Source organism: Mastigoproctus giganteus, chromosome 2, assembly GCF_048544385.1.
Source record: "Mastigoproctus giganteus isolate SK-2022 chromosome 2, ASM4854438v1, whole genome shotgun sequence".
In the NCBI taxonomy this organism is placed as follows: Eukaryota; Metazoa; Arthropoda; class Arachnida; order Uropygi; family Thelyphonidae; genus Mastigoproctus; species Mastigoproctus giganteus.
This window is the reverse complement of record NC_143576.1, coordinates 50,066,617-50,090,377: the sequence shown is the minus strand read 5'-3', so window position 1 is coordinate 50,090,377 and position 23,761 is coordinate 50,066,617. Positions and strand designations below refer to the sequence as shown.

General features: G+C 41.5%; 1 protein-coding gene across 1 annotated transcript in view; it reads left to right on the top strand.

The window, feature by feature from the left end:
- The window catches only part of mr (anaphase promoting complex subunit morula), a 596,234-nt gene that overhangs the window by 40,837 nt on the left and 531,636 nt on the right, over nt 1-23,761 (top strand). The window contains exon 3 of the mRNA XM_090388952.1: nt 15,776-15,875. Coding sequence (XP_090245078.1) covers nt 15,776-15,875 — 100 coding nt within the window. The remainder of the gene's footprint in view (nt 1-15,775; nt 15,876-23,761) is intronic.

Here is a 23,761-nt window from a genome sequence, read left to right as displayed (position 1 = left end):
CAGCAGCCTGGAAAACAAGGTGCATAAGATTTCAGACTGCTGGAAGTCATTGCAGAATAAATAAATACATTGTGTTAGGGTAGCTAAAAATAGGAACATGTAAATGTATACTTGCGTGTACACCAATGCTAGGAATTTGGTAAATAAATTTGATGAATTTGAGGTGTTCATCAAAACATCAAAGGCAGATATTGTTGGGATATCAGAGATAGGTGTCGCCAGTCCTTTTTTTTTTGTTTTTTGCAACAGTACGCAATGGTACGGCCTACCAGCACCTTTATTAACAGTGACGTATGACATTTGGATGCAGTACATATCGAAATTTGTAATATTCTGTAAATTATTTTTGCATATTTAGTTAAGAGTTATTTTAACTCTTAACTAAATAAAGTTATTTAACTAAATTTGCATTTTTCACTATCTATTGTTAAGATATTTTCTATATCGAACTTTTTAACAATTTTTAGAATTCTAAATTACTCAGTCAGAATTCTAAATTACTCAGTCATTGGAAGTTACATTTAAAATAGTTTCCATTGAGTGAAGAAAATTTTCATATAGCAAATGGATTATGACAGACCAGTAGCGCTGCATTCCTATGTGCCGCTAGTAAGCAGAATAAAATTTGTTCGCCCAAATGCTGAATACCGATACGTGTTAACCAATCAGAAAACAATATTGAAAAATTTCAGCGGCCTCTTGAACTATTGCCCGTAAGCGATGCTTACCTTGCCTACCAACTTGCGACAGTCTTAACTCTATGCACAGGTCGCATTTATGGCCTTCAGGCAATTAGTGATGTCGCATGAATTAAGAGAGCTAAAGGGCTTACCATTTTATAACTTTGTGGTAATTGTAAAACCTATCTGAACACTTGTCCCACATACGGAGAAGTCATGCTGGTAAACGGTGAGCAGATCAAGGGGTATTCCTGATGCTGACAACGGGCTCTGGTCAGCCTTCAACTGCAGTGGTGTTCCCGTACAAGGGCCATATTCAAAAAAATTCAACGTTGGATTTCTTTCACTGGCCGCGCTGTGAATGATTTGAAAAAAATTATGTTACATTTTCAATATCTTGTTACATGTAAAAATAAAATTAAAAATATTCAAAAATTTTATTAAGTACAATAGACAGTTACGTTTACTGAACAAAACATTTAATGAGAAAGTTTTTTTGATAATTAACAAAATTTTAAATGCTGTTTTATTTCACCTTTCGCGTGGGCTGTAGTTTAGACACCACTGAATCAACTGTACGCGTCCTGTTCGATAATTTGCAGAGTGTGGCGTTCTTTTACCCCAAAAAATAATCATCTGTTGTTTCGCAGAAGTGCGTTATCCACATTTTTCCGTAAATTTTCCCTATCTATGTTTACACAGTGACAGTACATGAATATTCAAATGACACCGACATTTTGGACAGTTTCAGAAAAAAAAAATAAAAAAGAAAAAAAATTCAAATTTTTTTTCTTTTTTTATGACAATATTGATGATGAAAGAAGGAAAACGAGGACAACGAAGGTATTAAACCTTCTAAACATGAATTGTTGGCATTTGGTGAAAGTGAAGTTAGAAAATTGTCAATTAGGTTACACTTAAATGAATGTGATACAATTTCGGGAATACCTAATTGATAAGATGATTTCGGAAGAATTGAAGCATTTGATGAACACTGAGTGCGATACCAATTTCATTGAATTTGAATTTTCGCAAATGAACCAATTTGAATTTTTGCAAATGAACCAATTTGAATTTTCGCAAATGAATCTGATCATCAGCCTAACCAGAGCTTCGTTGATGGCAAAAACCATTTCTTTACTACTGTTTCTTAAAATTGTTGCCCCACATGCATCGATCCAGCAAATTTGTGGTTGCTTCAGAAATGTCATTTAGCAACAGACACACGAAGAGGAAGAAAAGGAGTCGCTATACGGTGTCAGATGAGAACTTAATAAAAATTTGGAATATTCTACAAAAACTTTATTATGAAATTATTTTTACTTATTTTACTCACATTTTACTTTTTTTTTTCCAAATTTTACTTTTTTTTTTTATATACTTGAATAATAAATTTATATACTTAATAAACTGTGTTAATATACTTAATTTTTGTTCTTATTCCAAAAACATTACTACTAAAGTAAAAATATCAGGAAAAAAAAATTTATTGTACTTTTCTTATCCTTTTAATTTTCAATTTTTCCAGATAGCAAAGAATGAGTACCGGCACCTATTTTTTTATGAAAAAAGCAATGGGCGTCTTACAGATATAAGGAATGCAGAAATGGAATTTGGAGAGTCTAATGTGTACTGGAAGGATAGACAGGACAGCAAGTCAGGAGGGGTTATGCTATTAGTTAAGAACCACATAAAATCGATGGAAGTACAGCTAGTTGACATGGGTGGACACAGTAGTGTCAGGTCAGTTTGGGAAAGGCCTAACGACTCTGATGGCCTAACGACTTACGATGGTTATAGGCCTAACGACTCTGATGAGTATAATAAACAATTATACAGAGAAATAGTGGGCCAGTAAATCAGAGTGCCTTTTAATTACCCAGATATTGACTGGAATTTGTGGGTTGGTCACTCACACACGAGCAAGGCATTTGTGGATTTATTCAATGATTGTTTTCTACAGTAGCATGTTCGTGAGGCAACTAGAGAGAGTAATACTCTTGATCTGATTATCAGTAGTGATTCTTCATGCATTAAGAATCTGCAGATAAAGCTAGGTGGCAGTGATCACAGTGTGCTGAAGTTGGATTTACTCAGAGGTAACTACCATCACGGGTAAAGGGAAGGGTTTTTACTTTCATAAAGGTGACTACGGTGGTCTGAGACAGTATTTCAATTCTATACTGTGGGACCAACTGATAATGTTACAAACAGCAAATTCGAAATGGTATGTCTGCCAAAGGTTGACAACGTTGTAGAGCGGATATCATCTTTTAAGGGCACAAAAGGTGATATAGTTATACATGTTGGCACCAGTGATATCAAGAGTAAGAGACCGGCAGAATTACTTAACAAGTACAGGTCACTGTTGAAAAAAAGCCGTGAATTAGGGTTGAATTTGAAAGTGTCTGCAATTCTGCCCAGACACGATAGGAGGGAGTATATGATGAGAGCCTTGTCGATCAATTCAGCTCTGGAAAGATTGTGCAAGGCTCAAGGAGTAGAATTTTTTTCAGCCTGGACTGTACTTGTTAACAGGAGAGACTGCTTCTACAGGGATGGGATACACTTAAATAGAAAGGGTGCAAGAATATTTGCTGATGCTGTTGAGGCAGTGTTAGGTGGGTCGGAAAACTGCTAGCTTGGGGGGATACAAAGACTAATAGATTAACAGTAGCCACTGGCAGAGGCGAAAGTGATTCTTGCACTGCTTCTATTGGAATGAGCAGAAGCCTGAAAAACAAGATGCAGGATATTTCGGAGACTACACAACCCACGTAAACACGTGGGTTGTGTTAGGGTAGCTAAGAATAGAAACAGGTGCATGTATACTTGCGTGTACACCAATCCTACGAGTTTAGTAAATAAATTTGATGAATTTGAGGTATTGCTCAAAACATCAAAGGCAGATATTGTTGGGATATCAGAGATGTGGTGTCACACAGATATAAGGAATGCAGAACTGGAATTTGGGGAGTACAATACAGAAAGGATAGACAGGATAGGAAGGGAGGAGGGGTTATGCTATTAGTTAAGAAACACATAAAGTCCAAGGAAGTGAAGTCAGTCGACATCGCTGGACAGTGCAGTGTAGAGTCAGTTTGGTGTGACATAAGCATTGGACCGTCCATAATTCCTCCATGGACGGTCCCAAGCCCGGCTGCGAAAGGAGGAGGGTGGTCATCCTGCCGAAATGACCAGAACCGGGAAACCGGGGAAACTAGGCAAGAAACCGCATGAAATTCGGAACAAGCTCTTACAACAATGTTACCGCATCCGGGGTAGCCGATGCGCCAGCACTGGGGACCCAGGGTACTGGTGTGAAGTGGACCACTGGCCACAGAACAAGCTCTTATAACAATGTTTCCGCATCCGGGGTAGCCGATGCGCCAGCAATGGGGACCCAGGGTGCTGGTGTGAAGTGGATCACTGGCCACAGCAATAAGCTTACTACGCCGAAAAGGACAATTAACATTGGCGAATGGAATGTTCGAACAGGGCACCACATTGGACAAAAGGAAATCATTGCCCAAGAACTACTTAGGTTCAAGATATCAATCGCGGCATTATCCGAATTAAGGCTCACCGGGTCTGGAACGATGATCATCCAACCACCAGCACCTAACGAAGCGGTTATGCTATTCTACTCTGGTGGTGAGAAACGAGAAGCAGGAGTGGGCTTTATGGTCGATGCTCAGGCCACCAGTAGTGTGATCGCTTTCCAACCAATATCGGACCGCCTGGCAGTCCTTGCTGTCAAGGGCACCATCAAGACCCATATTATCTCCGCCTATGCGCCAACTGAGACTAGCCTGGACCCGACCAAGAATGACTTCTACAACCAGCTCCAACATACGCTGGATTCAATTCCGCAGACAGAAGTGATCATCCTCGCAGGGGACTTTAATGCCCACATTGGCGTGGACAGATCTGGTTGGAAAACAACAATGGGCAAGTTTGGCCATGGGAAGATCAATGACAACGGACTACATTTGTTGTCCTTTGCCGCATCTAACAACCTGATCATTGGAAACAGCCATTTCCAGCACCCTCAAAAACATCAACTTACATGGCGAAATCTATCTGGCAAGGACTCAGCAATCCTGGACTACATTTTGATCAATGCCAAATTTCGCTCATCACTCATGGACGTTCGTGCCATGAGGGGACCTGATTGCAGATCTGATCACTACCTCATCCGGGCTAAGGTGCAGCTCAAATTACGGCATGCAAAAAGATCATCTCGGTCAGCCAAGCTGGACTGGAGGCAGCTAATGAATGCTGCCAACAAACAGGCATATCAGATCGCCCTATTCAATCGCTTCGAGATGCTGGCCGTGCCCGAGGATATAAATAAAGAAGAAAAGCAGATCACTGATGCCATCCTGGAATGTGCCAAGCCCCTATGTCCACCTGCCCGACGTCGAATGCAACCATGGATATCAGACGAGTGCCTCGACCTCGTGGACAAACGGAAACAGGCAAAGTTGGTCGACTTTGAACGGTACCGGCAGCTAAACCGAGAAGTCTGACAAAGAATGATAGCAGAAAGAGAAGCATACTGGAACCAAGTGGCAGACGATCTTGAAGTGGCGGCATCCAAGAACGAGTACCGCACTCTCTACCGCACCCTCAGATGTCTGATTGGAAAGACCAAATTGACTAGTGACAACATCAAGACTGCTGATGGGACCTTCGTGTGATCACCATCCGAATGCCTGCAATGGTGGAGTGAATTCTTCAAAGCTTTGTATAATCACGACCCACCTCAGGGACCGCCAGCAACAGCACTCTCGATCGACCCCCCTGAGGTCTACATGGTCGATGTTGAGCCTACAGTAGAAGAAGTGAAAGCAGCCATACAATCCCTGAAGAATGGCAGGGCACTAGGAGTGGACCAAGTCACCACAGAAGCGATCAAAGCCGGGGGAGATGTACTGCTTCGCCGACTGCACTCGCTCCTCAAAACCATCTGGTGCACTGAACAAATTCCGCTAACATGGAGGAAAGCCATCATCGTACCGATCCACAAGAAAGGTGATAACCGGGACTGCAAGAACTACCGTGGCATCAGCCTCCTTTCCATCATCGGAAAGGTCTTTATGAAGATCATCGCGAGCAAACCAGTCGAGAAGAACAGGCAGGATTTAGACCCGGGCGAGGATGCTGTGATCAAATCTTTGCCATTCGTCAGATGATGGAGGAGAGGATCCGGTGTGGACAGCAAACCGTCATTGTTTTCATTGACTTTAAGTCTGCTTTCGACTGTGTCCACCGGCCTGCCTTATGGAAACTACTAGAGAGAGAACATGTACCTCGAAAAGTCATCACACTCCTCCAAACTGCATACAATGGTTTAACCAGCCAGGTGCGCATCCAGAACGATTTATCTGAGGAATTGACCATCCAAACTGGAGTCTGCCAAGGGGATGTAGCCTCCCCGTTGCTTTTCAACATCGTGGTCGACGCCATTATGAGGCAAACATTCAGAAACAGACAGGGCATACAATATGACAAGGATCACTATGTGACTGACCTGATGTTTGCTGATGATAGTGCTATCCTTGCCGGTAACGACACTGAAGCCACGGACATCCTCTACGACATTGCCCGCATTGCCCGGCCATACGGTTTGAAGATCAATGCTGGTAAGACAAAGGCCCTGACAACAGATGGGTCACAAGGCACCATCTATCTCGAAGGCGTCCAGATCGAGCAAGTGCAGGACTTTAAATACCTTGGGTCGCTGGTCCAGGAGAAGAAAGTTGCATCCACCATGGAAATCCACAGCAGAATTGGACAGGCAGCCACTGCGTTCGCCTCGCTCAAATGGTGTCTGTGGAAGAGGACCAACATTTCCACAAAGACTAAAATCCGACTCTTCCGGACTTTGATCCTGCCCATTCTTCTTTACGGATCGGAAACATGGATTTGTCTCAAGTTAGATTTGAACAAACTTGAGGTATTCCAAATGCGATGCCTGCGGCAGATTTTGGGCATCTCTCTTCGCGACCGCATCACTAATGATACCATCCGCGCCAGATGCCAACAGCAACCAACCATTGCTGACCAAATCCAGAAGCGAAGGCTTAGATGGTTTGGCCACGTATGTAGAATGGGCATGAACAGAATACCATCCACACTCCTTTGGAGACAACGACCCACCCAATGGAGCATCCAACGGACTGCGCCTAGGAAAACGTGGGCCAAGCAAGTGGAAAATGACTTGAAGAGCCGATGTCTCGACCTTAACCAGGCCAGGACTGACGCCATGGATCGTAAGGTATGGAAGAACATCACAGAGCAAGTCCGAAACCCTGCGGCACCTACAACAGCATACTGGTTGCGTGGCCAACTGCCTCCCCCAGGTGCCAGCTAAGGACCAAAGAAGAAAGAAGAAGCAGCAGCAGCATTGGGAGATCAAAATTGAGAGTAGGAGTGTGCTATAGGTCTAATGACTCTGATGAGTATAATAAGAAACTGTATAGGGAAATAGAGTGGGCCAGTACATCAGAGAGTCTTATAATGGGGGATTTTAATTTCCCAGATATTGACTGGAATTTGGGGGCTGATCACTCACACATTAGCAAGGCTTTTGTGGATTTATTGGATGATTGTTTTCTACATCAGCATGTTCGGGAGGCAACTAGAGGGAGTAATACTCTTGATTTGATTATCAGTAGTGATTCTTCATGCATTAAGAATCTGCAGATAAAGGAACCACTAGGTGGCAGTGATCACAGTGTGCTGAAGTAGGATTTACTCAAAGAGGTAACTACCATCAGGGGTAAAGGGAAGGGTTATTGCTTTCGTAAAGGCGACTACGATGGACTGAGGCAGTATTTAAATTCTATTCAGTGGGACCAACTGATGATGTTACCAACAGCAAATTCAAAATGGGAAGCTTTCAAAGAACTTATCTTGGAAGCTACTAGGCTTTACATACCAACTAAGAAATATTGTTCAAGGTTTAGGCCTAAATGGATGTCAGATGAACTAATGAGACACATGGAAGAGAAGAAAAATGCATGGGATACATACAAATTAACACGTGACACAGAAGCCTATGATACATACAAGTTGATCTGTAACCAAGTTACAAAGGAGGTTAGGCAGGCGAAGGCAGATTACGAGAAATCTTTGGCAAGGGATGCAAAGAAAAACAGCAAAGAGTTCTTTACTTATATAAACTCAAGAAGGAAGGGGATGAATCAGATTGGTCCACTTGATATCGGTTCAACTCTTGATGATCCTGCTCAGGTAGCTAACAAACTAAATGAATATTTTGCATCGACATTCACACATGAGGAGTTATTCAGCGAGGGGAATGCCAGAGGTGTCTTCAACTCTGGAAGTAAGCTAGAGAATCTTGTAATAACTGAGAGTAAAGTGGAGGAGAAATCATTAAAGATAAACACAAGAAAGGCACCCTGGGGTGAATGGGATCTATCCAGTTATATTAAAGGAGGCAGCAAAGGAAGTAAGTAAGCAAACCCTTAGCAATAATTATGAGAGCTTCCTTGGACTCAGGGGAGGTACCCATAGACTGGAGATGTGCAAATGTGACCCCAATTCACAAAGGGGGATCAAAGGCTGATACAAGTAATTATAGACCTGTGAGTTTAACTTCTGTTCCAGGAAAATTATTGGAGGCACTGGTTAAAGAAGCACTGCAGAATCATCTAGACAAGTTATAGCTTGGACACAGCATGGTTTTAAGGGGAAGTCTTGCCTGACCAATTTGATTGGATACTATGATGCAGTCATAAAAGAACTGGATGCAGATAATAACTTTGATATTATATACTTGGATCTTAGAAAGGCTTTTGATACTGTTGCACATGGAAGACTGCTGCACAAATTGGAGCAGTGTGGCATTGGAGACAAATTGCTGCTATGGATAAAGGGGTCGTTGAGGGGGAGAAGACAGAGAGTGGTAATCAATGGACACTGCTCATCATGGACTGATGTTATTAGTGGAGTCCCTCAGGGTTCGGTGTTGGGTCCGTTATTGTTTTCTGTATTTATAAATGATATTTATGATTGTATATAAAGCTTAATGCCCAAATTTTCGGACGATAGAAAGGTTGGCAGGGTTGTTAATGACACTACTGATGTTGTGCTGCTGCAACAGGATCTGGAAAGATTGAGCAGATGGGCTGAGAGGTGGCAAATGAAGTTTATCATAGACAAATATAAAGTACTACATATCGGAAACAGCAACCCCAGAGCAACGTATCAACTCTGTGGTACTATACTGATATGAGGTATGAGGTATATTTAGGGTCTAGCGGCTCCTGGGATTTCTCCCATCTCCGCGAATGTTCTATGTATCGGTGACAGTACCCTGGCAAAGCCAGAGATTTAGAAGTGTGTGGGTCATGAGTAGTGTTATATGTTGTGCCCATTGTTTATCCGGCTTATTGGCCGCCAGGCCCCTAATGGGACCAGACGTTGTCCATACCTCGCCACGTGGAGGCTAGCCGGGTGTTACCATTGAGTCAATTGTACTCTGGCAGGTCCTGCCACTTACTTTCCTGGGATTTTAGTGGCTAGGACCTAAAATAAAATTGGAACGACCGCGGTCGATTTTAAATCACTTACATTAAAGCACTAATATGGGGTTTGACGCTGAAAGCCTGTTTCTGAAGTGCCTAAAAGGTTGGGCGAAATTTTTTGGTGTATTTAAATTTGGACGTGTAGGGCTATACGCTGTGCAAGAAAAAGTGCTGGGAGGGGAGAATGAAGGCTGGTGGGTGAAATAGGAAGAAGAGGGTCGATAGGGTAGGTGACCCCCAATTTTTCAGTGAGGCATGCCCATGCCCCACCAGAGGGAAGAAATGGTGTGGCAGGGAAGAGAGGCGACAGCAAGCCGTCACCTCCCTCCCCTGCCGGGTGTGGGAGTAAAAGAATTGCACTGCACAAGAGAGTGCAGAGCATAGCGCCAATATGGCTCCGTTGAGGCAGCAACTTGGAGTTTCTCTATCTTCGTTGGTCTTCTCTATCATTGGTAGCCATATTTTTCCTCAGCTATGAACACTGGTCAGGGCCATTGTTGGTCTGTTAGCTATGGCTGTGGTTCTCTTCATCACGGGAAGATCCGCAGCTCCATGGGGTTATTCTTGCGATCGCTGGTTTTAAATGATTAGTAGTAAGCAGGTTCCTGGCCGAGGTTCTCCTTGAGTCCTCTCCATGCATGTTCTGTGTTTTTTTTTTTTTTTTGTTTTTTACCTTCTGTAGATGGCTATCAATGTTTTACGCCTACCAAATAGTTTTTGGGCATATTCCTTTAGCTCCCTGTATTCCTCAAGTGAGTCCAATAGATGTGATTCCAAGTTCTTGGGGAGGTAGTGTATTGCAGTGATCAGTCTGCACCTGAGGTTCTCATAATGGGTGCAATCATACATAATGTGCTCCCAGCACTCAAGCTCCCCACAGGCACATCTCGGATCCACCTCAATCCCCAGCGCTGCCAGCTTGGCTGTAAAGGCCCCGTGACCAGTCAATAAATAGGTGGTGTATAAGCCAGGTTGAAACCAAGTTGGGGGACTGGGGTACATCCTGTCGATGTTCGGAATGAATTTCCTGGTGATATTTCCCTTATTTGAGTTGGCCCAGCGCTCCTGCCAAACTTGCATCAGGTGTTTTTGCAGCCTTGTCTTTTCATTTTTTTGTGGTGCATTAACGTCCACAGTATAGCCATGGTATGTACAAGGTATTCCTTTCTCTATGTGGTAGTTCATTCCCCTACGCATGATCTCTAAGTCAAGGGGAAGAGCTCCGGCCAAGACCTGCAGCGCGTGGGTACTGGTTGTCCTACAAGCACGTGTCACTGTCAGTAGGATTGTTCTCTGCGTTGCATCAAGGATGCGTCGGTTTACTACAGTTCCTGTTTTGGAAAACCATATTGCTGAGGCGTAAGTGATGATCGGTAGGAAGGTTGTTTTATAAAACAATGACAGGGTGCGTTGGTTTAACCCCCAGTCCCGCTTGACGATCCCAGCCACCAATCCAGAGTATCTTTTGATTTTGGCTCTGATATAAGTTAGATGGTGTTTAAAAGTAAGATTACCATCCAGTATAACTCCTAAATATTTTAACTGGGTCACTAATTTTATTGTGGTAGGTCCCACCTTTATTTGTGGCGGTCTACGTATATCAAGCTTGCCTTTTAGCAGGACGGAGGATGTCTTTGTTGTTGATATCGTCAGGCAGTGGGTTCTGGTCCAGTTTTGCAATATCAGCATTGCCTGATTGGCCTTTTCCTCTAGCTGGGCCCGGCTATCTGCAGCAATGGTGAGGACCAAATCATCAGCAAAGGCCTGGGAGCGCACATCACCAAGGTGCAAAGCCAAGAACCCATCCAAAACCATATTCCACAGGAGCGGCCCCAGAACAGAACCCTGGGGACAGCCTCTGTGGACATCACGATTCACTCTACAATAAGGTGCTTCCACAATGATGCGTCTCTCGGAGAGATAAGACCTAATTATGGAATATAAGTTGATCGGCACATGTGCCAGCCTTAGTCTTGCCAGTACACTCGGCCACCAAATGGTGTCGAACGCCCCAGCGAAGTCAACAGAGATGGCTAGAAAATATTTATTATTGCAGTTTGCTGCTGATTCCGATAGGCTACGCAAGGCTTCCACAGTAGACGAACCCTTCTTGAATCCGTATTGCGATGTCTCTGTGAGTTTCGCTGCCTGGTAATGCTGATTTATCCTTGTACAGAGTAGTCTTTCAAGCAGTTTGCTTGCAACCGGCAGTAGGGCTATTGGCCGATAGGAGTTTGGCAGGTGGGGTGGTTTGTTCGAATTTTTGGCGATTAATTTTACCTTTGCTGTCTTCCATTTTTTGGGGAAGATGCCCTTAGCCAAGCAGTTGTTATATAGGTGTAAGAGGAGGTCTGGAACGATCTCCACGGTCTTCTTAATAATTTCTGGTTCTAAGTAGTCCAGGCCTGGACATTTATTATTTCTTATCGTGGTTGCCATTTGTTGTAGTTCATCCCGTGTGAAGGGTGGCTCCTGAGTGTCTGTTGAGTAAACTTCATTATCTTGACAGATGATAAGTTGCTCTGGCAGTGATGGCTCTATTGGTTTCGGGAAGATGGCATCCAATATATTGCTTATAGATTGTTGCCACGTGGTGGTATATTCACCTTGTAGTGTCTGGGTGGTTGAAATGACTTCCCCCCTGGGAAGTTTATTCGTCACTATCTTGTATACCACACCCCAGGGTTCGGTGTTCCCTGTTGTGCTTACAAAGGTCTCCCAGGCCTTGCGTTTGCTCTTGACGATCGCATTTGTGTAGCTGTTTCTGGCTTCTCTATATCTTTCCCTTAAAGCTTCAACCTCATGGGCCGGCCATGTACGCCTTGCCCGCTGGAATTGTTTTCTTCTTGTAATTGTTTCCCGTCTGAGCTGTTGAATTTCCAGGGTCCACCACGGGACAGCCCCGGATCGGGCTTCTTCTTTTTATTGCTGCGTTGCTGGCTTCTGTTATTATCTTGGTTACTTTAGTTTGGGTTTCATTGGGTTCCTCGAGCTGATTTGTCTCAGTTAGATGTTGGGCCGTTGCTGGTATTAGGATGTCCTTAAAACGTTCCCAATTTGCTTTGCGGATGGCATATCGGCTCTGTATTTGCTTGGATATTGGGGCTCTGTCAAGTGACCTTGCTATCTGATAGGTAATCACTCTGTGATCGGACGTTGTCCACGAATCCCGAACAAGCCAATCCTTAATATAGCCTGCGACGTTCCTAGTGGACAGCGTGACGTCGATCGTGGCCTCCCACAGTGTGTTACAGAACGTGGGCAGTTGGTGTGGCCGATTTAGTACCATGATCGGGGAGTTAGAAAGATATTCGTCTAGTATTTGCCCGTTCCGAGTTCCGCTTCTGTCCGGAGTCAGGCTGTGCCAGGTGGGGGATCGGCAATTGACATCTCCCCCTATGATTATTTTCTCGTCTGGGAGCAAGTCTACCAAAACTTGAAGGTATTGTGTAGCTGGGGTAATGTCCTCCCCTGGTCTACAGTACAGTGCCACTATGTAGAACTGGCCTAGTGGCGTCAATACGTGGGCACAAGCTGCCCATGACGAGCATAGTTGTTTAACTTTCGTGACTGTGTAGTCTGGGTTGCGTACCACTACCGCCGCCCAAGGGGTATCTTCCTCATTGTGTACTATCTTATATGTGATTGGGTATCCACACACCCGTTTAGAGTGGGTGTACGGCTCCTGGAGTATACTGATAGTGGTAGAGAATGAAAAGGACCTGTGTGGTAATTGTACAGGCAGATATGAAGTTCTCTGAGCAGTGCAGACGGGCTGCAAGAGTAGCCCATGGTGTCTTGTCAATGATATACAGGAATTTTTCCAGCAGGGATAAGGAGGTGATTATTCCGTTGTATAAGGCAACGGTGAGGCCATACCTAGAATACTCTATACAGGCCTGGGGGCCTCATTTCAAGAAGGATGTAGAGCTGCTGGAACGAGTACAGAAGGGCAACAAGATTAGTGAATGGAACAAAGGGGTGCTCTTAAGAAGAAAGGCTTAAGTTTTGCGAATTACAGTGTCTGGAGACTAGGCACCAGCGAGGTGATCTGATAGAGGTGTATAAAGCCTTGAATGGTTTTAGCATGCTCAATTCTGATGAGATTGTTCCTCTTGCTCAGTATAATCACCTGAGAGGGCATAAATTCAAATTGAGGAAAGACAGATGTAGGATAGATGTGGGGAAATTTGCCTTTAGCCAGCGGGTGGTTGGTTGGTGGAACAGTCTTTCATCCCTCGTTGTGGAGGTTGATAGCCTAAATAAATTTAAGGCTGAGCTGGACAGGTATTTCGAATGAACGGAGGGGTAAAGTGGAAGTTTTTTTTTTTTTTTGGCTGATGGTGCATTGTATCCTTGCATCATATGCCTTTACTGATGCTAATGAAAGTGTAGTGCATTTTATTGATTTGAATTGGTAACTAATACAATTTTCATTATATAAAAATGACCTTTTAGAGAGTGATATAGTGAAAATTTCAACTTATTTCCTAGATCGTGGAACGAATTACCAAAAAACGATGTCTTTTTGGGTTCACCTTATGATATTTTCACAATACAGTGGTGTCTCTGGAATGGATTAATATCATTGATCTGGGTACACTGTAAAGTATAGCTACGCCCTTGGTTTGAAATGTGGTATTTATGAATGTTTCACCTTCATTTTTTGCAATTAATGTTCATATTTTCGATTTTGTTGATACTTGATACTTGGGAAAAAAAAAACTCATAAAGCGAGAACTGCCTGTATTTGTTAATGATATTGATGAAGGTATATTATTATTATTAGCCATACAGTGCACGAGCCAAAAAAAAATTCGCAAGTTACCGTGAGAGAGAGAGAGAATCACCAAAAAGAGAAAAATGATATCCAGCTAAGGACCCTGGGTGTGCCAAGCCCATACTCACCAGATGTGAGCCCCTGTGGTTAATCAGGCTTAATATCTGGTTTGCAAACAATACAAAGGTCGGCAGGGTTGTTAATGACACTAATGACAGTATGCTACTGCAACAGGATCTAGGAAGTTGAGCAGATGGGCTGAGAGGTGGCAACTGAAGTTTAACATTGACAAATGTAAAGTACTGCATATGGGAAGCAGTAACCCCAGAGTAACATATCAACTGTGTGGTACTACACTGACAGTTGTAAAGAATGAAAAGGACCTGGGGGGGGGGTGTAATTGTGAATTGATGTATAAAGTTTTCTGAGCAGTGCAGATAGGAAGAGTAGCTCATGGTGTCTTGTCAGTTTTATACAGGAATTTTTCTAGCAGGGACTAAGAAGGTGATTATCGACTTGTATAAGGCAATGGTCAGCCCACACCTTGAGTACTGATACAGGTCTTGAGGCCTCATTTTAAGAAGGATGTAGAGCTGCTGGAACGATTATAGGGAAGGGCAACAAGATTAGTGAATGGAACAAAGGGTTCTTCTTACAATGAAAGGTTTGTTTTGCATATTACAGTGTCTGGAGATTACGCACCTCCGAGATGATCTGATTGAGGTGGATAAAGCTTTAAATGGTTTGAGCATGCTGAATGCTGTTGAGATTCTTCCTCTTGCTCAGAATAATCACCTGAGAGGGCATAAATTGAAATTTAGGATAGGCAGTTGTAGGATATATGTGTGGACGTTTGCCTTTAGCCAGTGGGTGGTTGATTGCTGGAACAAACTTCCATCTGTTGTAGAAGTTGCTAGCTTAAATAGATTCATGTACTAGACAAACCTTTTTATTTTTTGGCCGATGCTATATAAGCTTGCTTTCTTTCATATGCCTTTACTAATGGTAATGCTAAATTTATTTTACTATTTGCCAAACATTGTAAATAAAGATGCACGAACCATAATGGGATTAGCATATTGCCGAAGCCTTTATTACCAACTTTTAGTTGCTAGGACCACAGCATCCTAAAATATGGAAATTGAATTTAGCGATGCATACAGTTTTAAAATTATTTCAAAACTTTCACTTTAATGTAACCGCATAACTTTTACTGTTGAACATTACCACCTTAAATAGGAATATTGCAAGTGTTGTGGTAATGCTCTGCAAACAACAGATTGGTTTTGGTGGTATAGAGTCCTCACTTTTAGATATACAGAATGTCTGAAATATACAGGAATTAGTGAAATATACAAAAAATTCTGAAATATACAGTCATTTCTGAAATGTACTGGTAATATGTGAACTTGAGCAAATATCAGTATCATAAATTAGTCAAAAGTATTTCTTGAAACTTTACAAATATCATCAAGGTCAAAGAAAGGACATACATAATTAATCTTTTAAGCTGTTTAATTTAGGATTATAGAAATAATTATATTACTTTAGTTATTATTGTAACCATTTAATTTTCTCTTCAGTTTATATTGTTTATTAAAAAAATAAGCAAACTGAATATTGTTTATATTCAGTTTGCTTATTTTTTTAAATAGTGTATCTTTTAGAAAGAAACGAAATGGGAAGATTTTAAATAAAGTTTAGAGAAAAAGCTGCCCAAATAATTCTCTTTCTCTCTCTCTTTCTTATTTTGATAGAATTGTCCCAAGAACAGATTCAATGTCCAGGTTGTGAACAAACAGATGTATGTCACTGTCAGAAGATTATTGATAACTTTTTTAAACTTACTCAACAGTTGTAAGTAATGTAAATTTTTGTATAGATATTCTTAACTGTTACATTTTTAAATTTATTTACAAATTTTAGGATCTTTAGTTAATGATTTGCCAATTTAACAGATTATAAGTACAGTAGTAATCAGCCGAAAGAGCAAGCTGGCTTTAGGACAGGATTCTCAACTATGGATCACCTTCACGTAATATTAGCATTAGTAGAGGCATATGATGCAAGAAAGCAAGCTTATGCAGCATCAGCCAAAAAAAAAAAAAAAAAAAAAAAAAAACTTCCACTTCATCCCTCCGTTCTTTCGAAATACCTGTCCAGCTGAGCCTTAAATTTATTTAGGCTATCAACTTCCACAACAAGGTATGGAAGCCTGTTCCACCAACCAACTACTCGCTGGCTAAAGGTAAATTTCCGCACATGTATCCTACATCTGTCTTTCCTCAATTTGAATTTATGCCCTCTCAGGTGATTATTCTGAGCAAGAGGCAGAATCCCATCAGCATTGAGTATGCTCAAACCATTCAAGGCTTTATACACCTCTATCAGATCACCTCGCCGTTGCCTAGTTTCCAGACCTGCAATTTGCAAAACTTAAGCCTTTCTTTGTAAGAGAATGGAATGAATGGAACAACCCTTTGTTCCATTCATTAATCTTGTTGCCCTTCTTTGTACTCGTTCCAGCAGCTCTACATCCCTCTCGAAATGAGGCCTCCAGACCTGTATACAGTACACAAGGTGTGGCCTGACCATTGCCTTATACAAGGGAATAATCACCTCTTTATCCCTGCTAGAAAAATTCCTGTATATCATTGATAAGACACCTTGTGCTACTCTTGCAGCCCGTCTGCATTGCTCAGAGAACTTCATATCTGCCTGCCCAATTACCCCCAGGTCCTTTTCATTCTCTACCACTGTCAGGGTAGTACCACAGAATTCATGCATTGCTCTGGTGTTGCTGTTTCCCATATGTAGTATTTTACATTTGTCAATGTTAAACTTCATTTGCCACCTCTCAGCCCATCTGCTCAACCTTTCCAGATCCTGTTGCAGCAGCATAGCATCAGTGGTGTCTTTACAACCCTGCCAACCTTTGTATCGTCTGAAAACTTGGACATTAAGCTTGATATAGCATTGTCAGTATTATTTATAAATACAGAAAATAATAATGGACCCAACACTGAACCCTGAGGGACTCCACTAATAACATTAGTCCAAGATGAGCAGTGTCCATTGATTACCACTCTCTGTCTTATCCCACTCAACCACCCCTTTATCCATAGCAGCAATTTGCCTCCAATGCCACACTGCTCCAATTTGTGCAGCAGTCTTCCATGTGCAACAGTATCAAAAACCTTTCTAAGATCCAAGTATATAATATCAAAGTTATTCCCTGCATCCAGTTCTGTTGTGACTGCATCATAGTATCCAATCAAATTGGTCAGGCAAGACTTCCCCATAACAAAACCATGCTGTGTCCGAGCTAAAACTGAAGTCTTGTCTAGATGATCCTGCAGTGCTTCTTTAACCAGTGCCTCGATTAATTTTCCTGGAAAGAAGTTAAACTCACAGGTCTATAATTACTTGTGTCAACCTTTGATCCTACTTTGTGAATTGGGGTCACATTTGTACATCTCTAGTCTATGGGTACCTCCCCTGAGTCCAAGGAAGCTCTCATAATTATGGCTAAGGGTTTGCTTACTTCCTCTGCAGCCTCCTTTAATATAACTGGATAGATCCCATCCATCCCAGGTGCCTTTTTTGTGTTTATCTTCAACAATTTCTCCTCCACTTTACTCTCAGTTATTGCAAGATTATCTAGCTTACTGCCAGAGTTGAATACACCTCTGGCATTCCCCTCGCTGAATAACTCCTCATGTGTGAATGTCGATGCAAAATATTCATTTAGTTTGTTAGCTACCTGAGCAGGATCATCAACAATTGAACTATCAATATCAAGTGGACCAATCTGATTCATCCCCTTCCTTTTAGATTTTACATAAGTAAAGAACTCTTTGCTGTTGTTCTTTGCATCCCTTGCCAAAGATTTCTCGTAATATTCCTTCGCCTGTCTAATCTCCTTTTTACCTTTGTTTCAGATCAACTTATATCTATTATAGACTTCTTTGTCACGTGTTAATTTATATGTATCCCATGCATTTTTCTTCTCTGCCATATGTCTCATTAGTTCATCTGACATCCATTTAGGCCTAAACCTTGAACAATAATTCTTAGTTGGTATGTAAAGCCTAGTAGCTTCCAAGATAAGTTCTTTGAATGCTTCCCATTTTGAATTTGCTGTTGGTAGCATCATCAGTTGGTCGCACTGTGTAGAATTTAAATAGTGCCTCAGTCCATCAAAAACACCATTATGCCTGGCATTTGTGGATTCTAAAAAGGCATTTGACTCTATACAGCATTAGGCAATTTTTTCGGGCACTGGAAAGAGAAGGCATCGATACCCCATATATTATGATTTTGAAGAAAATATATGAGAGTGCTACCTCCTTTATTAGAGTAGACAATGACAGTAGGAAATTTAAAATTCATAAAGGAGTTCGACCAGGAGACACAATATCCCCGAAATTGTTTACTGCTGCCCTTGAGGAAGCTTTCAGAAGATTAGACTGGTCGCAGAAAGGAGTCAGTGTGAATGGAGAATACCTAAACTACTGTTACCATTTACGATTTGCAGATGACATTGTGGTCATAAGCCACGATCTGAAAGAATTATAGGAAAATCTTAATCAGTTATGCAGAGTTAGTAAGGATTTTGGACTAAAGATGAATATGGCTAAAACAAAAGTAATGATAAACAAGTATGCCACAGAAAGGGAAATAATGAGTGAAGAAGCAGCAATTGAAAAGGTGGAGTCATATACTTATCTGAGACAAGTCATTAGCTGTAATAATGATAAATGGCTGGAAGTCAAGAGAAGAGTAAATTTTGGATGGATAGCATTCAGGAAATATAGTCACATACTGAAGAGCAATATCCCAGTTTGTCTGAAAAGTAAAATAATGAACCAATGTATACTCCCCACCATGACTTATGGAAGTGAAACTTGGGCACTCACCAAAACGAATGGAAGAGATGCTGAGAATTACACAGCGAAGAATGGAACTAATTATATTGGGAATCAGACTGTTAGATAAGAAGAGAAACACATGGATTAGGCAGCAAACTGAAGTATAGGACATTGTTATCAAAACTAAAGAACTAAAATGGCCTTGGGCAGGACACATATAACAGAATAAGAGAATAACAGAATGGTACCCAAGAGGAGCTAGAAGAAATCCTGGAAGACGATGACAGAGATGGACAGATGAAATTCATGAATTTGTGGGTAGTAAATGGATGGCCATTGCACAAAACAGAAGGAACTGGAAAGTTGCTAGAGAGAGGCCTTCATCCTGGAATGGATTGAAAATGGCTGATGATGATGATGAAGAAGTACAGTAAAAATCCAGCGGGATCAGGATTGGTAATAACTCATTAAGTTGAAGCATAAAAGAAGTATACGAATTGTCAGGGACTAGAGCTACTGACAATCAGAAACCAAGCAACCATTATGAATATTAGTTTAGTGATAAGATCAATTGGAAGATGAGAAAAGTGAAGACAAAAAGAGAGGTAATAAAGGATGAGTACAATTCGTTTGAGGTAGGAAGAAGAAAAAGAAAAAAAAAATAATTTAGAGAGGAAAAAAAAGTTGAAGAGAAATAGAAAAATAATAGGGATGGAATAAAATTAATTCATGGATCAAACTATAAAAAATATTTAAGGGCAAAGACCTCATGCTACGAGGTAAAATGACTAACATATAGGTTAGTGCAAAATTATCATTTTAATGTAGCCATCTACCAAAGTAGTTTTATTATTATCATTATTATTAGCCATATGGTACAAGGAAGCCTGAGACTTATGCGGCACCTGGCAAAAAAAAAAAAACCTTCTGAATTAACCAGAGAGAAAAGTAGAAGGGATTCACCAAGAAAGAGAAAATGATGATATCCAGCTCAGGACCCTGGGTGTGCCAAGCCCATACTCACCAAATATGAGCCCCTGGGGTTAGTTAAATTAATTAATTTAATTGGCATCATTTTGGTTATATCTCGTATTGTGAATGCCTTCACAACGAGTTGCCATGGTATTGTACTGCCTCAAATAAGTAACACTTCACCAGTGGAGAAGACTACTGTTATTTATTCTCAGCGGATATCACGACCCAGACAGCACCCTTTCAAAGCTTGTTGGCTTCTTTTTGGTGGGTGGGTGGGCAGGTACCCTAGTGTTGCATTAGTGACAACCCAGTTATAAAGTATAATGTCAATATTGCAACACCAGGGTACCTGCCAACACACCCACCGAAGAGAAGCCAGCAAGCTTTGAAACAGTGCCGTCTGGTTGGTGGCATCCGTTGAGAATAAATAACAGTAGTCTTCTCCACTGGAGAAGTATTGCTTATTCGAGGTGGTACAATTTAACCCCAGGGGCTCATATCTGGTGAGTATGGGCTTGGCACACCCAGGGTCCTGAGCTGGATATAATCATTCTTCTCTTTCTTGGTGATTCCCCTTCTACTTCTGACTCTTGTTCAGAAGTAGAAGGGAGGACCAGGTACTTAATGTACTTAATAGTTTCTCCCCTTTTATCAAATTTACTTTGGAGGTAGAAGCAGAGGGAACCTCGCCATTCCTTGATGTGTTGGTAATGGGATACACTTAAATAGAAAGGGTGCAAGAATGTTTGCTGATGCTATCGAGGCAGTGTTAGGTGGTTCGGAAAACTGCTAGATTGGGGAGATACAAGGACTAATAGATTAACAGTAGCCACTGGCAAAGGTGAAAGTGATTCTTGCACTGCTTCTATTGGAATGAGCAGCATCCTGGAAAAGAAGATGCAGGATGTTTCAGAGACTGCTAGGAGTCACTGGGGTACAAGTAAACACATGGGTTGTGTTAGGGTAGCTAAGAAAAAAGAACAGGTGCATGTATACTTGCGCATACACCAATGCTAGGAGTTTGGTAAATAAATTTGATGAATTTGAGGTATTGCTCAAAGCATCAAAGGCGAATATTGTTGGGATATCAGAGACGTGGTGTCACACAGATATAAGTAATGCAGAACTGGAATTTGGGGAGTAAACGTCTACAGAAAGGATAGACAGGATAGGAAGGGAGGAGGGGTTATGCTATTAGTTAAGAAACACATAAAATCCAAGAAAGTGAAGCCAATCGACATTGTCAGACAGTGCAGTGTCGAGTCAGTTTGGTGTGACATAAGCATTGGGAAATTAAAATCGAGAGTGTGCTATAGGCCAAATGACTCTGATGAGTATAATAAGAAATTGTACAGAGAAATAGAGTGGGTCAGTAAATCAGAGAGTCTTATAATGGAGGATTTTAATTTCCCAGATATTGACTGGAATTTGTGGGTTGGTCACTCACACATTAGCAAGGCTTTTGTGGATTTATTGGATGATTGTTTTCTAAATCAGCATGTTCGGGAGGCAACTAGAGGGAGCAATACTCTTGATTTGATTATCAGTAGTGATTCTTCATGCATTAAGAATCTACAGATACAGGAATCACTCGGTGGCAGTGATCACAGTGTGCTGAAGTGGGAGTTACTCAAGGAGGTAACAACCATCAAGGGTAAAGGGAAGGGTTATTGCTTTCGTAAAGGCAACTATGATGGTCTGAGACAGTATTTAAATTCTATACAGTAGGACCAACTGATGATGTTACCAACAGCAAACTCAAAATGGGAAGCATTCAAAGAACTTATCGTGGAAGCTACTAGGCTTTACATACCAACTTAGAAATATTGTTCAAGGTTGAGGCTTAAATGGATGTCAGAACCTAAGTTGGCACCACTGAAAAAAGATAGGGGTTCCCCTCACACAACAAATGGCATAGCCTGATGGGACATATGGCAGAGAAGAAAAATGCACGGGATACATATAAATTAACATGTGACACAGTAGCCTATGATAGGTATAAGTTGATCTGTAACCAAGTTACAAAGGAGGTTAGGCAGCTACGAGAAATCTTTGGCAAGGGATGCAAAGAAAAACAGCAAGGAGTTCTTTACTTATGTAAACTCTAGATGGAAGGGGATGAATCAGATTGGTCCACTTGATACCGATGGGTCAACTGTTGATGATCCTGCTCAGGTAGCTAACAAACTAAATCAATATTTTGCATCTACATTCACACATGAGGAGTTATTCAGGAAGGGGAATGCCATAGATGAAGTAAACACTGGCAGTGAGCTGGATGATCTTGTAATGATTGAGAGTAAAGTGGAGGAGAAATTGTTGAAGATAAATACAAGAAAGGCACCTTGGGGTGGATGGGATCTATCCAGTTATATTAAAGGAGGCAGCAAAGGAAGTAAGCAATCCGTTAGCCATAATTATGAGAGCTTCCTTGGAATCAGGGTAGGTACCCACAGACTGGAGATGTGCAAATTTAACCCCAATTCACAAAGTAGGATCAAAGGCTGACACAAGTAATTATAGACCTGTGAGTTTTAACTTCTGTTCCAGGAAAATTAATGGAGGCACTGGTTAAAGAAGCACTGCAGGATTATCTTGACAAGAATTCAGTTATAACTCAAACACAGCATGGTTTTGTTAAAGGAAGGTCTTGCCTGACCAATTTGATTGGATACTATGGTGTAGTCACAAAAGAATTGGATGCAGTGAATAACTTTGATATTATATATTTGGATCTTAGAAAGGCTTTTGATACTGTTGCACATGGAAGACTGCTGCACAAATTGGAGCAGTGTGGGTGGCAAATTGTTGCTATGGATAAAGGGATGGTTGAGTGGCAGAAGACAGAGAGTGGTAATTAATGGACACTGCTCATTGTGGACTAATGTTATTAGTGGAGTCCCTCAGGTTTCAGTGTTGAGTCCATTGTATATTTTTCTGTATTTATAAATAATATTGATGATGGTATATCAAGCTTAATGTCCAAGTTTGCAGACGATACAGAGTTGGCAGGGTTGTTAAGGACACTACTGACGCTATGCTGCTGCAACAGGATCTGGAAAGGTTGAGCAGATGGGTTGAGAGGTGGCAAACGAAGTTTAACATTGACAAATGTAAAGTACTACATATGGGAAATAGCAACCCCAGAGCAAGGTATCAACTCTGTGGTACTACACTGACAGTGGTAGAGAATGAAAAGGACCTGGGGGTAATTGTGCAGGCAGATATGAAGTTCTCTGAGCAGTGCAGACGGGCTACAAGAGTAACTCATGGTGTCTTATCACTGATATATACAGGAATTTTTCTAGCAGGGATAGGGAGATGATTATTCCCTTGTATAAGGCAATGGTCAAGCCACACCTTGAGTACTGTATACAGGTCTGGAGGCCTCATTTCAAGAAAGATGTAGAGTGCTGGAACGAGTACAGAGAAGGGCAACAAGGTTAGTGAACGGAACGAAGGGTTGCTCTTATGAAGAAAGGCTTAAGTTTTGCAAATTACAGTGTCTGGAGACTAGGCAGCAGCGAGGTGATCTGATAGGGTGTACAAAGCCTTGAATGGTTTGAGCATGCTCAATGCCGATGGAATACTGCCCCTTGCTCAGAATAATCACTTGAGAGGCCATAAATTCAAATTGAGGAAAGACAGATGTAGGATAGATGGGCGGAAATTTGCTTTTAGCCAGCGGGTAGTTGGTTGGTGGAAGAGGCTTCCCTCCCTAGTTTTGGAAGTTGATAGCCTAAATAAATTTAAGGCTTAGCTGGTCAGGTATCTCGAAAGAACAGAGGGGTGAAGTGGATGGGGTTTTTTTTTTTTTTTTTTTTTGCCTGATGCTGCATAAACTTGCTTTCTTGCATCATATGCCTCTGCTAATGCTAATTAGGGAAGGTGGTAGGC